This window comes from Miniopterus natalensis, chromosome 14 (assembly GCF_054644295.1).
Source record: "Miniopterus natalensis isolate mMinNat1 chromosome 14, mMinNat1.hap1, whole genome shotgun sequence".
Taxonomy (NCBI): domain Eukaryota; kingdom Metazoa; phylum Chordata; class Mammalia; order Chiroptera; family Miniopteridae; genus Miniopterus; species Miniopterus natalensis.
This window is the reverse complement of record NC_142094.1, coordinates 37,142,055-37,158,991: the sequence shown is the minus strand read 5'-3', so window position 1 is coordinate 37,158,991 and position 16,937 is coordinate 37,142,055. Positions and strand designations below refer to the sequence as shown.

General features: G+C 34.5%; 1 protein-coding gene across 3 annotated transcripts in view; it reads right to left on the bottom strand.

Annotated features, from left to right (window-relative positions):
• TNKS2 (tankyrase 2) overlaps positions 1-16,937 on the bottom strand; it is a 49,138-nt gene that overhangs the window by 12,399 nt on the left and 19,802 nt on the right. For 2 of the 3 annotated variants that reach the window (XM_016220778.2, XM_087824440.1), the window contains exons 10-21: positions 16,438-16,529; positions 16,272-16,350; positions 13,514-13,685; positions 11,457-11,536; positions 9,933-10,078; positions 9,210-9,375; positions 7,462-7,681; positions 5,242-5,351; positions 4,390-4,578; positions 2,321-2,573; positions 1,389-1,471; positions 172-292 (exon numbers count right to left, since the gene is read on the bottom strand). In XM_016220778.2, coding sequence (XP_016076264.2) covers positions 172-292; positions 1,389-1,471; positions 2,321-2,573; positions 4,390-4,578; positions 5,242-5,351; positions 7,462-7,681; positions 9,210-9,375; positions 9,933-10,078; positions 11,457-11,536; positions 13,514-13,685; positions 16,272-16,350; positions 16,438-16,529 — 1,711 coding nt within the window. The remainder of the gene's footprint in view (positions 1-171; positions 293-1,388; positions 1,472-2,320; positions 2,574-4,389; positions 4,579-5,241; positions 5,352-7,461; positions 7,682-9,209; positions 9,376-9,932; positions 10,079-11,456; positions 11,537-13,513; positions 13,686-16,271; positions 16,351-16,437; positions 16,530-16,937) is intronic. The other variant, XM_087824441.1, reaches the window with a different exon arrangement.

Here is a 16,937-nt window from a genome sequence, read left to right as displayed (position 1 = left end):
CTAAATGGCCCAGAAATTTTACTTAGGTTCACACAGTAAACAGCAGCAGCTCAGGAAACTTAATAGCAGCAGAGTTAAGACTTGATTACAGATTTTTAAATTAGTAAAGTTGAGGGCTGCCTTTATGGAAACTGTTACAACTGGTGATAGCAATAATTTAAAATGAAATACCTTGTTGTCCAGAGATAAGTCTCTCAACTCCTTTAATTAATTTGTGTCTATGTCCATAAGCATTGATTCCAATCTCCTTCAGCTCCTTGTGTCCCATCTCAACCAATACATCCAAAGTGATCTTACAAAAGAGAATAAAATGATTAGAAGACTTACTCATTTGGTGGACATTCATATACTGGTGACTGCACAATGTATTAGATTCATACACTTACTTCAAATTAATTTTTGAACAGTTTAGGAATGTAAGTAATTCAGTTGTTATACTGAAACCGAAAATGAAAAGTTGCAGCTAATTAGCTAACTAGCTAATTAAATGAAGTTGAGAAATGAACTACTAAAAATACCATTATCGTTTAGCACAAGAACCCGAGAACAACAGAACTGCAAAACAAATGCACACTTTGAAATTAACCACATTCAGGTATACTTTTATATCTTTTCCACCAGCCCTCTACAACCAAGTCATTTATAAATGCCTTCAACTATGCCTCCAGGTTCCAGACTGTGCTAACTGGTACTTCTTCTGTGTCACTGTTCAAACTAATCCTTTTATTGCAAATACATTACTCCCACTTTGTGAAACTAAAGACATTTTTTAAAATCCTCTTCTATTTACACATATTCCATGAAGCTATCCCTGGAATCCAGCTTGCAGTAATCTTTCCTTTCTTTGAATTTCTAAAATTGATGCCAAAAACTCAACTCTTCATATGTTCTTGTTACAGCTCCGTAACTAGATTGGAAGTTCCTTAGGGTACAAGTCCTTAGGGTAACTGCATGTTCTGAACCAAAAAAATCTGTCACTGTATTCTGAAAGAGAACTGTAAATTGGGACTATTCTAGAAAAACCTAGATATATAGCTGGCATATCTATACAGCGGCTAGTGAAGTGTCAGGCTTACAGTGGGAAGTGATTGACAAAACAGAACTAAATAAAGGGGGGTCAAGGGTAACTTATTTTTGGTTGAATAAGCTAAACTTCGCATTCAAGAAAGTTATTTTACTATTACTAGGTGAGAGCAAATTTTTATGTGCTAAAAAACTGAACAGAAATTCTAAGATTAAGACAAATTAGAAGAGTAACTGTTTTCTAGTCTCTTAAAAAAAAAAATCTCCTCTCAGCCCCCAAACAAGTAGAGCATTTCAAGTATGTTCTACTTTTTCCTTGAAGTTCCATAAAACACCCAAACAAACCAAAGAGTTCATCAACTCACCTGTTCTCGCTCAAATATATCCATTAGGTGCTCAAGTCCAAGATTCCTTACAAACTGAGTTATGCTAAAATCTACCCCTGGAACTGGGAAATAAAAAATCCAAAACAAACAAAAAAATTCGCATCAGAATAGATATCAACATTATAACAAACTTTTGTAATATTACTATATAAGTGAAGAAAGTAAAAAAAAAAAAGCAAAAGTTGAATAGCTACTTGGGATAAAATACTGAACAAAACATAAAAAATGCAAAGAGAATGCTGTCAGAGTTCATCACTAGAAGAAACCAACAGGACACTTTCAGGTTGAAAAAAATCTTTTAATTTAAAAAAAATTATTTTTAACTATCTTTAAAGTAAGTTTCCACAGAGCTGAAACTATTATATGTCAATTTTATCTCCACTAAAAAAAGTTTCCCTATCTTTGAGGATGTAAGCTACTTCACAAAAAAAATTTGTGAAACGAAGTTTCACAATGTCACATAGGATGAGATATATTTTGATGGGTAAAAGGTAAAGAGAACAGCTTTTAGAGACTGCAGGTATGTGTGTGTCTTTTTATGTTTTTAAAAAAATGATCTTCAAAACAGTATTTTGACATGGGATAAAAGGTATTCCATAACTCTGTAATAATGCACTGGAAGAGGTAAATAAAACCATAACTGCTCAACCAAAAGGACCTCTAAACTTTTCAAAAAGCATATTTATATCTAAAGAGTAGGTTAGCAGCATCAAGTCTCAACTTGGAAGAAGGAAATATCATTAGGAATTATTATAATGTAAAGAAAATTATAAAAGGCTAAAACTTTTAGACTATGTTAATCTGAAACTAACAGTTATATTTAAAGTTAAGTGGAATAACTTTTTAGCATTCCAAATGTCAAATATGTGCCTACAGTATGAATTAGAAAGTTATTTTTTGTAGAATCTCACCCTCTTTTTTCTCCAAACTGGAAGCACCCTCTGTTCCACTTGAACTAACCACTGAAGACAGTTCAGAAAAACTCCCAGATAAGTTATCTAGACTGCTGGCTGCAGAAAGACTTGATGGACTAGATGGACCTGAAGACAGAGCATCTGCAGTGGCTCCTGGGCTTCTCATGCCATGGAGCACTTGAGGTTTATAACATGAAGGCAGAGCAGAAGGGGGCATGGCCGCTGTCAAGAGAGCACTGACATCATCTGCCTAGGGTACATGTCAAAGAGATGAAATCTGTTAAAATTCTACTATACCCAATAGAATGCATTTTAAAATATGACAAAACCCCACCAGATATGCACTAGAATTGCTTTTAATATAAAAATGATTATTTAAAAGTGAAGCAAATAAGTGATATTCAGCTATATTGTTATTAAACATAGAACATAATTCAGAACATCTCTTCCAAAACACAGAATCAAAACTGTTAAATGTGGAAAAGCATGAAAAAATATCATAATTTTGATATTATAACTAAAAATATCAATTTAAAAAGGTAAGAGCTTTTAACACTCGCAATTACTCTGAAAGAAGTAATTCAACCTATACAGAACTTTATTTAGCACACGTAATAATTTGTTTTTTGGAAAATATTCAATGATACATTTGTTCCTCAAAATGAACAATTTTTGGGGGGTAAAAAGATCATTTTAATCAAATTTGCTAGAATTGAAAAAAAATCCCCAAGTTTACTGGTACATTAATTTTTTTGTTAATGATATATACCATTCTTTTACAATGCTCAATTGGCTGCCTCCCGCACATACCCCAACCGGGGCTGGGTATCGAGCCTGCAACTGAGGCATGTGCCCTGGACCAGAAATCAAAACTGCGACCCTTTGTTCAGCAGACCGATGCTCCAACCACTGAGTCAAACTGGCCAGGTATGTATATAACATTTTATAAAATAATATTAGCACCATTTATTGGGTGTTTTTTATGTACCTGGTATATGCCAAGGATTTTCTTTAAGTACATTACCTTATTTAATTCTCATATTAACTAGATATATTTTATCCCCATTTATAGATGAGGTAACTGAGGCTTAGAGGTTAGGCAACTTGCAAGATTGTACAACTATAAGTGGTAGAGCTGGAATTCTAAGGCAGTATGTTTGACTCTAAAGCCCACACATGTTCTCCAGAGCATTTTGTTTCGTCAATTATATCTGGTGGACTAATAAATGGGTGGATTGAACAAGAAAAGTTTACTTTTAAGATAGTTTGGAATAGGAAAGACATTTGCCTGAAAAAATGTTGCAAATATGGTTGGGCTGTCAGCCTGAGAAAAATCTATTTAGCCTCCAATGCAGTTGAACTAAATTAGCTTCTCAATGCAACGTGGAACAATGGAATCTCTCTTGGTAGAAAGCAGTCTGTAAAAGAGACTTCCCTTTCTACTTCCAGAATTTCTTCTCCTTTTCCCTCCATTGCTTTGGTCAATTTCCTCAGTGGTGGAGGCAAGAGAGATACCTGTGTTACAGTGGCCAAAGCAAAGGTAGAGGCTAGTATGGAGACTCCTACAGGAGTTCTCTCAGGAGCAGAAGAAAAGACTTCCATAGAAAACTGGAGAAACAAGCTTGTCTCATGAACAGTTCTGGTAGGGTAAGAAATAGGAACTTTGGGATGAGGTAGTGTGGGAGGGAATCTACTAGAAGCAGGTTTTGTGGCTGCACCCTGAGGACAATGTTCCCAGCTGGGGAAATTCATCAAAGCCCATGTCCTGTACTATCTTGCACTGTATGCACTGTACTAGCATTCAATGGAGGCCTGTGCCTGTTTTGTTTCTCAAAGTAAGCAGCTATGCCTTCTGCTTCCTTTTTCTATTTCCCAAAGTATTTAAAACACAATATCTGATAATCCTATTATTTAGTTATTATGTTTTAATGCCAAAAAAGTCCTACATTTACATTGGGCTAAAAACCAGATTTTACACACTCATCATGAAGACATTTTATATATACGAAAGTGAATTTTAAAAAGTGAGAAAAGCACTGAGATTTTTCAAAGAGCCCATCACTTACTGAAACTAAATCTAAAGGTGTTTGTCCTTCCTGATTTTTAAGAGTAGGATCAGCTCCGTGGGCCAACAATAAAGCACAAAGCTGTGTTCGTCCCTTTTGGGCTGCTTCATGCAAAGGTGTGAAAGCCCATTTGTCCGTGGCATTGACACATGCATTATACTTTATTAGTAAAGCTGCTACATCTACATGCTGTAAAAGAAAATATTCCTGTTACAGTCTGAAATTTTATCACACTTGAGTTCCTAAAAAGAAACTAGCCATATACCTATTTTTCCATGCTTTCACACTTAGTCTGGAAATGAAAAACTGTTTTTTCCCCAACACCATGATTTATGGGTACTTACACTACCTAGAAAATATGAAGAATTCTACAAAGGAAGGAACTAAACTAACATGACCTTAACAATTTCTCATTTACTCAGGAGTTGTAACTGCTGAACAACCACTTATAAGTCAGTAGCCTTCCTCAATTATTCAAATTATACTACTAAAGATAGTCAAAACTGGTTGTGACATTTAGGGCTATAAAAGGTCAGCCACAGCGCATCTGAACCTACAGATTCCTATGAATCTCAATGAGTTTCCTGGACACCAACAAATAAACAAATCAATAGCTCAGTGAAAATGAGAGGTGGTAAGGTAATCAAATGAATGATAAATGTGCTGCACATCACACTGCAAGCTTATAATAGATTCAGAATTGAAACTTGGAAGTTATTTAACCTCTTTAGCCCTCATATTTACTTCTCTATAAAATGAGAAAGTCAAACTAAATTCCCATTGAACTACAATACTGATTTTCAGTTTGAAAATCTCAAAAGACTCTTTTTAAAGGTAACATGAAGAACTTACCCCATAAGACGCTGCGTTATGTAAAGGAATGAGTCCTCCTTTGTCTTGGGCATTCACATCAGCTCCATGTTGTAACAAATACTCTGCAACTTCTAAATTATTATAACCAGCTGATTTAGAAAAGAAGCAAAATTACTTTTAATTGTTAACATGAAAAATAGTTACATATATTTATAGAAATCCGAAATTCCCCATTAGAGTCTATTAAATATTTATCTTATGAAAAAAATCCGCCCGCTGGCAGCTGGAAGCTCTCAGTGGTAATGCCCATTCATTTTAGAGAATCTGACTAATGTGCCTGTATGTATCTTTTAAAACCTTCCCAAAGTCCCTGCCTTCATGGCTTTTATATACAACTTCCAGAATTCAGATACATGGTCTCAAGGGCTGCAAGTTAAAGGCAGTCAATCATATAAAAGCTAAGTTAGGATTTCAAGTGTCTGGCAGAGCAGGAGACAGCACCCAGCATGGGTCTCAGGACCCAAATTCCCCAGAAAGCCACCAGGACATGCTTTTTGCTAGAGAGAACTTAGGAGTACACATCTCTACAAGTCTGGGAGCAGAATCTATGTGTTGCTAAACTTATGAAGTAAAAAACTTAGTACTTTATAAATATGCCATAACCTATCAGCTGTCATTTTGGGAATTGTCAGCTTTGTTAACACATAATCTTATGGTGAAGTATAGTATGACACATATTCATAGATTGAAAGAAAATCTGGAACTTAACTTTGCCAAAATAAAATGAGATATGACTTGAAACTTTAAAATGGTTAAAATTATTTTATTCACATTTATTTTTTATTATAGTTTTTATCCTTTTGCTAAAGGATCCAAAGCAAAAAAATTTTACTAAGATCAAGTAAAGAAAAATAAAACTACAAAACTATCATAAGCTAAGTATTATACTGAATCCAAAAGTCCTTCCAGGTCTCAAGGTATATTGCCCAGGTGGGCAGAAATATTTTGTGCATACAACATATTTGCCACTTACAAAGACAACAGATTCAAATAGTAATGTTAAATGTTCTAGATAAGCTTCCATAGAAATATAAAAAGCTAATATGAATAAATACAAATAGCACAATTCAAATCAGGTCAGATCTTGTCTTGCATGAACCAGAAACTTCTGATTGCCAGTGGAAGCAGAAAAGCTTTTTCTCACCATGTTAGTTAGCATTCGTGGTTTATCACTTCCAAAATTCTCCAAAAGACACATAGATGGACTAATTCTTTTCCTTGGAGAGTGGGGTCCCAACTTACATGGGGTTAGAATTTAAAGGTAAAATTGCATATAACCAAAATCATCCCTTAAACACTAGGAACACACTCAGTTACTCACCAAGACTGAAATGAACTGGGAGAAGAGCAGATTTCCATCTCCCATCTTAAGTGGCAGAAACACCTGCATTACCTTTTCTCTTTTTAAACCGTGTGCATTTAAATAAAATTGTATAAGTCAAATATGCTTAGGACACAAATCCACTGAAGTCTTAGCTGTAGCTCAGTGATTTTAATGGCCCATTCTCTAGCACCTTCAATGCAGCTGAAAAAGCTGTACTGAAACCACAATGTTGTATACTTGCACTAAAAACAAAGGTGCAAGGTGCCGGTTTTGAGTGAAAACTTAGAAAAAATATTATGTACTCAAGCATGTCCTCCAAAATCCCTATGCTGAAGCACTAGCCACCAGAATCTTAGAATGTGACTATATTTGTAAACAGGGTCTCTAAATTTCTGTTTAAGTCACCAGTCTGTGGTATTTTGTAACTAATACAAGACATAACTTTGGTAAGAGGTTTATGTAACTTCTGAAAGTCAAGATTTTTTTCTGCTTGTGCTTAATAGATATTACCAGAAGAATGGAAAGCTTTAGATTTCCATGAGGAAGGCTGGATCAAGCAGGCATATTTTTTAAGTTTCTGTACCCAAAACTCACTCACCAAAGATGATTCAAATAATATGGTGACCTGGAATAAAGGTTCCAAAGCACACGGTGACTGGCATAGCCTCTTTCAACTGTTCTTACTGAATGTAACATACTAGTACTAAACTGAACATGAAATACAATTGTCCTATACAGATACACTAGAGTATAACAGTGGCATCAGAAGATAATTGATTTGAATCTTTTACATTTACTTGTAGAAAATATTTTACCCAGGTAAAATAAGCCTTAAGATGTCACTAGTCTAAATCTGTGAAACTTCATTCCCTTACCTGCTAAATGTAAAGGTGTTGAATGTCGGCCTTGGGTATCACGGCAATTCACATTATCAGGAGAAGACAACTTCTTTACTCTGGCTAAACAACCCTTTTTGGCAGCATCTAACAAAGCTGAATCTCCCCTAAGTAGATCTTGGATATCAGTATCTCCATCTTTAACAAGATCCAAAGGAGTATTGCCATCCCTGTTTTTCTTTGTAGGATCTGCACCATGCTGGGCATGTGAAAAAGAAAAAGAGGAACTGACTTAAGTTTGTCCTTGGTTAATGAGAACAGACAATGTAACTATACTAAAGAAAACTATTTTCTACTAAGAGTCTACCTTAAAGGTTAACAAGATTGCTATTTTCATGTATACCATTTTTAGTTCTCATAAACATTGAAATAAAGTATAAATTTAACTTTACTCTTGTTTTTACTGTAAAATATCTACACTGGTACCTGTACTGAACCAGTACTATCAATTTTATTAGTGTTAAATAAATCTGGCTTATAAATTACATAATCCATCAACTATTTAACATAATCAGAGAACTATTATATGACAATAGTTGACTTTATACAATAATAAATCTACTCAGCACCAGGAAGACAAACAATCCAATTAAAAAATGGGCAAAGGACCTGAATAGACACTTCTCCAAAGAGGACATACAGATGGCCAAGAGGCATATGAAAAGTGAACTGGGAGAAGAATAGGTGGTCAACAGACATGAAAAAATGCTCAACACCACAAATCATCAAGAGATGCAAATTAAAACTAAAATGAGATTATCACCTCACACCTGCCAGAATGGCTATTATCAATAAATAAACAACCAATAAGTTTTGGTGAGGGTGTAGAGAAAAGGGAACCCATGTGCACTGCTGGTGGGAATGCAGACTGGTGCACCCACTGTGGAAAACGGTATGGAGTTTCCTTAAAAACTTAAAAAATGGAAGTGCCTTTTGACACATAGATCCTACTCTTGGGAATATATCCTAATAATCCCAAAACATCAATCAGAAAAAATATATGCACCCCTATGTTCACAGCAGCATTATTTATAATTATAGCCAAGATCTGGAAACAGCCCAAGTGCCCATCAGCAGATGAGTGGATAAAAAAAATGTGGTACATTTACACAATGGAATACTACACAGCTGTAAAAAAGAAACTCTTAGCCTTTGAGACAGCACGGATGGATCTGCAGAGCATTATGCTAAGCAAAATAAGCCAGTCAGAGAAACACAAATACCAAATGATCTCACCAATATGTGGAATCTAATGAACACAATAAACTGACAAACAAAACAGAACTAGAAGCATGGATACAAGGAACAAACTAACAAATGTCAGAGGGGAAGGAGGGCTGGACTGAATAAAGAAGGTGAAAGGATAAGCTCAAGAACATATATACATAGCCCATGGACACAGACAATAGTGTGGTGAAGGCTAAGGGAGAGGGAGGTGGGGGCTGGGTGAAAGTGGGCAAAGGAGGGGGGCAATAATGGACAACTGCAAGTCAACAATAAAAAATTTAAATTAAAAATAAGTAATAAATAAATAAAATAATAAACCTATGTGTGGTAAACAGACTCATATTAAAATACTGTTCCTGACATTTATTCTGAAATCTAGGTAAAGAATTAGGTAACTGCTTCCTATTCCTTTACTAGTTTATTTACATTAGAGTTATCAGAAGTATTAAACATATTCTACGTCATAATACACCCTGTCTACAGGAAGTATTTAAATATACCTGGAGCAGGAGTTTGCAAATTTCATATTTTCCTTTTGCTGCAGCTTCATGTAAAGGTGTAAATTTCCATAAATCAGCTACATTAACTACTGCTCCATGCTTAACAAGAAGTTCTGCAACTTCATAATGTCCATAAGAACATGCATTGTGCAAAGGTACAAGGCCTCTGGGGGGGAAAAAAAAAAAGTAAGCAATGCAACACAAAGATATGTTTTAATTTAAATAATTACATATAGCGAAAAATTTCTTGAACTGTAGAAGGGATTATATGGATTATATTTTATAGATCCTAAATATTTATTGAAAGCATAAATGAAATTATTTTTTGGGAGGAGCAAGGAGGAAATACTTAAAATTGCAAAAAATATAACAAACATATATATTCAATATCTAGAATTGAGAATTGTATATTTTTAAAGAAAAATAATTTTAAGATAAACTGGAAGAATTTAAATATCCTCAAAGCAAATTGAAAAAATTTTAAATCAATATCACACTAATACGGCAATCTCCCTGGCCATTATAAAATATAAAGCACTATGCAAATAAGTTTGTATATAGATGCTAACCATCATAAAATCTTACCTAAAATGAAGAAGCTATATTTAAGCTAACAGACTTCCCTGAAAATAAAAGAGCTACCAAGTATCACAAAAATATTTCCAGATTTTCCTAAAAAGGTCAGATAAAAGAACAACAGGCCATGCAATAGTTGGTACTTGCCCTTTGTCTTTAGCATGCACATCAGCTCCGTGCTGCAGCAGATACTCCACCACAGACACCCTGTTATACCCAGCCGCAAAATGGAGTGGTGTAGACTGACGCCCTTCAATGTCTCTGCAGTTCACACTCTGAACAGTACACAATTTCTGTAGGATGGGACACAGCATAAATGAGATGCTACACATTCTGGCTTGTTTTCATTCTCTTGCCTCATTAAATGAGCATCCTCAGAAGCTATTTGCTCTTTATCCTTATTTCATCTTGTTACTGTTTTGGTCCTCTCATCAATACCTGTATCCTCTTCTTTTGCTGAAACTAGTAGGTATATTTTATCATTATCACTACTACTACTTACGTAAAGGGAACCTAAGTATCAATTATCAGCACTTATAACTTGCATTTTTGGTAAATATACAGTACGTAGAGGTACAGTGCATCATAAAAGCATCAGCATCACCTGGGGCTTGTTAAAAACTCAGAATCTGAGACTCCCAACTACTGAGTCAGAAGTAGCATTTTAACAAGATCCCTAGGTGATCTCTAAGCAAACTGAAGTTTGAGAAGCACTGCTTTGGACTAGTAATTCTCAAATTTTCATGTGCACTGGGTCCCACCTCCAGATTTTCTAACTCAGTGTATCTGGGCCGGGGCCTGAGAATTTGCATTTCTAACAAGTTCTTAGGTGGTGCTGATGCTGGTAGTCAAGGAACTACATTAGAGAATTATATTGCACTATATGGAATGAACTAATAGAATGCTATTGTTTATGTACCATCCTTAGGAGAAGAAAATAGTCAATCAAACAATTCTTTGTGTTCTCTGGTTTGATGACAAAGCCTAGCTGAGAAAGGCTGTAAGAGTAACATTCAAAATACTCAAGAGTATTTTGCCTGAAAAGTATAAACATTTTGGGAATAAAAGCAACACTGGTAATAAGTCATGGTGCTCAAAAAAAGTCAAATGAATATTAGGAGTAGTAAAAACCCTTACTCTTTTTTAAAAACAATTTTTACTGATTTTTTGAGGGGGGGGAAGGGAGGGAGAGGGGAGGAAAAGAGACAAAGAGAAAGAGAAAGAGAGAGAGAGAGAGAGACAGAGACAAAAACATCAATTTGTTGCTCCACTTATTTATGCATTCACTGGTTGCTTCTTTCATGTGCCCTGACCCGGGACTAAAGCCGAAACCTTGGCGTACTGGGATGATGCTCTAACCAATTGAGCTACCTGGCCACAGCACCTTATTCTTTTAAAGGGACAAATATATAGATTCTTTAAACAAAATTCATTTCTGTGAATATGCAGTTTATTTCAATTTGTGACTGTGATGCATTTACAGAGATGCATATGAAATTAAAGTTTCTTTTATTTCTCAATTATTCTTATTTTCAGGGAACTAGATTAGCATTATTTACCTCTTAAAACAAGACACATATAAATAACTAGGCTCTTCATTATTACAGTACAGACTCATTAAACACTCTCAAAATAAAAACACAAAATTAAAAACATAAGATTGTATCTTACTTTTACAGTTTCTACATCTCCAGCCTTTGCAGCTTCCAGCAATTGTCTGTCTGCTTCTGAATTACCTAATGGGATACCCTCTAAAGAGAGAGAGAAGGGTAATTACTACCTAGAACCAAGCTTTAAGGGAGGAGGAAATTTATCTGAAAGTAGAGTTCTTTTAGTTTGGTAGATTAGTAGGAAATCCCTATGGTAGCAGAGAAAAAACAATAAGACTTTCTTAAAAGTCTTTTGTGGAAACATATATATAAGTGAAATGTATGTAAATGTGAATAATAATTATAAAATGTGACTTAAGCAATGTAAAGGAGCATAAAATAGATGATGAAAGATGGCCTGCTCTATAACTAAGCCTGTTGAATGGGGAAAAAATATAGGAGAGCAATGGCCAGAGATCTAACCAGGGTTCTGACATTAACTAGCTATCTGACTGGGGGGCAAGATAGTTGAACTTTCTGGGCCTCAGACTTTTTCAGTTCTAAAAAGAGAAGTTGGGCTAGAACATATCTAAACTCATTTTCAGGTCTGAAAAATTCTGTTATATAGCATATATAAATCCCACAGGAAAGGAAGAAGACACGTACCTTGTATCTTAGAATAAAATAAACTCCAGATGGGTTAAAGACTTAAGTGTAAAAATTAAACCTTAAATATAATAGAAGAAACTATACATGGGTATTTTTTATCTTGCAATATAAACCCATCTGATAGTACATCAAAAGCAGAACCAAAATTGATTTGGAAAAATATCTGCCAGGCATTAAATAAAGATGTAAAGCAAAGGAAAAAAATGGAAAAAATAATGCAACATATATCTTAAAAATGCAAAATGATGAGTGTTGCTCTCCCGCCCCACCAATCCATTAGTGGGCAAAGAGGAAATGGGGGAGCTATGGAATAGCAGTTCTATAATTTGCATTAAAAAAGCATCTATTACTTCTGTAATTCACATACACAAATTCACACAAGATTAAGAATCATGATACCAAGTGCTGGTAAGAAAAACATGTCCTGTCATATACTGTTAGCAGTAGAGTGTAAAATGGTACGTAACAACTTTTCTAGAAGTTGACTTAACAATTATGTTTGTCCTTTGACCTGGGAATTGTACTGTGATAATTTATCCTAAGAAAGGAACTGGAAAAGTAATAGCATTTAGCATAAAACTACCAAGACTGTAAATGTACCTCACTAGGCAACTAGACAGGACTAGTGTTGTATCCCCAAAACTGACACAGAAAGAAGTATGTGGTACATGGGGAAGTCAAGCAGTCCTGTAGTTTGTTCACAGTTTTGCCAGCTTCCAGGAGGTTTTATCAACCTGCCTTGATGTATTCTAGCAGTGTTTTTCTCAAAATGTGGTTTCTAGACCATAGGTATAAGGATCATCAAGGGGGACAAAGATATAAAAGGCTTGATCTGTTACATTTCTTCTACTTAGAGATTTGAGATGTCAGACACTCTATTAAATTCTAATAAAATGTAGAGATGTAGGCAAAGACACTTTAAAATCATGGGACCAGATTTCGAGGATAAAATTTTTAACTTATGTGCAGATATTTATAGATTGTGTGTAAATATTTAATCTAAATACTTTTAAATGTAATGAATGGGTGAATTCAATAGTTAAATATATTCTAATAAGTCAAATTGGTGACCTTGCACAAAATCTACATGCCTTATATATGAAAGTCTTAAAAAAGTGTAGACATAGGGCCAGTGTTTAGAGTATTATTTATCCGTATGGTTGCTCTACTAAGACACCGACCTTTTAAAGTTTTCTCTTCTTTAAAAATAAACAGCTACTATTGTATCATAGTATTAAAAGTTTTCTAGATAAACACTTAAGAGTCAGCTACTTATTCAGAGAAACTGGGCAGAAAATGCTACTGGAACAAAATCATAACTAAGATTAACAACATTTGGGCATCGAGTATGAGTTAGGAAGAAATAACAGCCAAAATTTCTAAAAAATTTTCCTTTTACTACCAACTCTTTTGTGACATGTGAAAAAATTTTAAGATTTAAAAAATTCATTTCATGGAAGCATTTAATACCTTGAAGAAGCTGCTGCACGTTTTCATTTCCCATCTGTAAGGCAGTAAAGCCCTGAAGGGATATGATGTTAGGATCACACCCATAGCTCAGGAGTAGGCGGCAGGTCTGCAGATGGCCACAGTGTGCGGCTCTGTGCAGAGAAGTCTGACCGAGATTATCCAGGGCATTAACCTTAACAATGCAAAAAAAGCTGAAATTAGCCTTAAATGCAAAATTTAAACCATCCAATCATGTATTTAACATTTGTTACTACTTTAAAATTGTCAATTATTCTCTTAAGAAACCTATTCAAAACAAGTATTTATGCTTAACTCTAGAACATAAATTTAACAATTCATGGACTGGCATCAGAAGATTAGATTTTGGGTTAAAAATGTGACATGTTGAATAACAGCTCTATTTAGCATTAAAGTATTAATAGGTTTACTGCATTTAGAGCTAGACATTGCCCAAGTTTAATCCATGCATTTTTATGGATCTCTGAGGTCCAGAAATGTGGAGACTATTACTAAACAGCCAGTAATAAAGCCAGAGATAAATAAATACACTATGATATATTCACACAATGGAATACTTCTGAGCAATAAAAAGGAACAAACTTTTGATAAGTGGATGAATCTCCAAAATAGTATATTGAGGAAAAAGCTTTATATAAGAGCAAATACATATGATTCCATAGACATGAAGGCCTCGAAAAGGCAAATCTAATCTATGTAGGAAAAAATTAAAACTGTTATTGTTTCTAGGAGTGGCGATTGCTTGGATGGGGCCCTTTCTCTGCCATGATATAATGTTCTGATATAATCTTGCTGAGTTTTGATTACACAGGTGTATGCATTAGTGAAAATTCAGTAAATGTACATTTAAGATTTATGCATTTCATTGCATGCAAATCTTACATAAAAACAATCACCATGTAAACGAATGCTGACCTCTAGATGATGCATATGTGGAAGTATTTAAGGAGAAGTGCACAGTAATTTGCACATTACTTTGAAATGTGTCCAAAAAAATAAGATATATTGATGGAAAAGATGGTAAATGTTAACAGAATCTAGGTGGTAGGTACAGTTATTCTCTATAAAATTCTTTCAACTTGTATTTTTCTTAATGTTCATAATAGAAAAAATCACCTGTAAACCCCCCCCCCCCATCTCATCCCTAACTCCATCCCTTCCCACCAGGGGAAGAATTCCTCAAAACATAAATGAGTAATTAAGTTCCTCAGTAATCAATCCTGTGGCCACTACTGTGTTTTGAGTAACTGTTCAATTCATACTGATAGAACTGGAGAATATTTAAACAGGAATATAGTAAGACTTTCTCAATAAATCCAAAACTAGACTACAAATGGCTAATCTCCAAGCTTATGGAGCCTGAAAGTGATTTAAAATGCACAGGGCAATTACTCTACTTACTCATATACCAAAACTCACTGAAATATGAAACACATTCCCCTGAAAAGTTTATTTGGGTACCACTCTGCTTTAAGATTAGGGTGACCAAACTTGTCCTGGTTTGTCTGGGACTTCCCCAGGTTTAGCACTTAAAGTCCTATTTCTGGAAATCCCTTAGTCCTGGAAAAACCTGGACTGCTGGCCACCCTAGTCAAAATGATTTCATTGAGTTTCACAACTCAAGTTTAACATGCATCCAGATATTCTTCTAGTAATGCATCACATGTATAAAAAAGCAATCAGTGGAAAGTTATAGAACGGACAAACAAATGAGATATGCCAAGCAGTCAAGCAGAAATAACTTAACTTTATTCAATAATTTACAATAGGAAAGAGAGATTATACATTATCAAGAATTCCCCCAAAGCAAAGAGAAATTAAGACACTGAGAGACAACAGAAAAATTGTAGAATTCTAAGTGGTGCCTTCGCAGGGAAACCTAAGAAAGGAAAGAGAGAAAACTTCTGCAAAGCACATTTAGAGAAGAACTCGAGGGGAAAGGATCTCTATTTCATTCTCCTGCTTCATTCAGAGTAGCTCCATTCTTTCTGCTATATAATGAATTTCTACTTAAGATTTTGTTTAAAGGCAAGGACCTGTGGCTAAAAACTGTAAAAACTGCTATTAATCCCAATGTCTTTTACTGAGTATTATTTTTTAAAGTTCCTGAATAAGAATTAATGATTTGTAGCCTGGATGAAAACATAATTATTCCATGAGTAAAATGCTTTGTGCACAAATGCCAACTAAAAAACAGTAAATTCCCAATATGAGTAGTATTTATATCCCAATATGAGGAGTTATGTTTTTAGTCAAGTCATTGAAATAATTTCTTTCTTTCTGTTCCAAGTTCTTTGGTGTAGTCACAGAAATAAAAGAGGGGAAGAAAGACTGTGGCTGGGGTAAACAACAAGAGTTAACATGGTAACCAACGAGAAGATATGAGAAAAAAATACTGGAAAAGATGATAGGTCAGAATCAGTATGTCTCCAGCTGGGGATATCTTCCTGAATAGTATAGTGTTAAAAAAAGACGTTAAGGATAACTTGACCAGTGGGGTGTGGTTAAAAGGAAGAGAGAAAGATGGATATATAAGAATGATGTACTTTTGAGTAAATCCATGATTTCTAGCAAAAAACACACAAACCAGATAAAGTATCTGCAGGACTATTTTTAAGTATAGAATAAGAGGAAAAAAGTAATACTTGTGAGAGAGTAAATAGTTTAGGAAGTCAGGCATTTAATCTGCCAAGTAGAAAAGAACTCACTGGATTACCAAAGATTACCAAAAAGGTAATACCTTTGCTTCATGTTTCACCACAACTTCGACAACATCGTTATGAGCTTTCTCAGATGCCACGTGTAGAGGAGTCAAGAATCTTAAAGAGAAAAAACCAGCCAGAAAATAAGTGTATTTTTCAAAATATAAAATGTCAATAATTTTTAATTATTAAGAGTATACTTACTCTTTAGTCTTTTCATTGATGTTTGCTCCTTTTCTTAGCAACAGTTCACATATTTGCTTTCTTTTGGGGTATGGAGATGCAGCAGCACAATGCTAGATAATTTAAATTGCAGCATTAATCAAGGACTATACCTGACTGATCTTTATTTAAGAATATTTTGTTTCCAATCAAGAAGTTATTTTACTTCTTTGTTTTATTTTTGACTTTTTTTTTAACTTTGTTACTCAAAGACTTTCTAATGGATAGAATTTGCAGTGATTACCAAGTTCTGGCAGGGCCTGAAAATCTTATTTACCAGATATACCAGGTAATAATATCTATTATTAAATATTCTGATCAAGCTTTAAGGTTGTCCTACATCTTTGTAAAAGCCACTACTGATGTGATGAAAAATATATATTAATGTGACCAATTCTCTGTTCAAAACCGCTCCCATTCAGAATGGTGTTTATGTTATTTCTTTAAAGGTTAATAAATAAAATACCCCAAAGCTTAGGGTT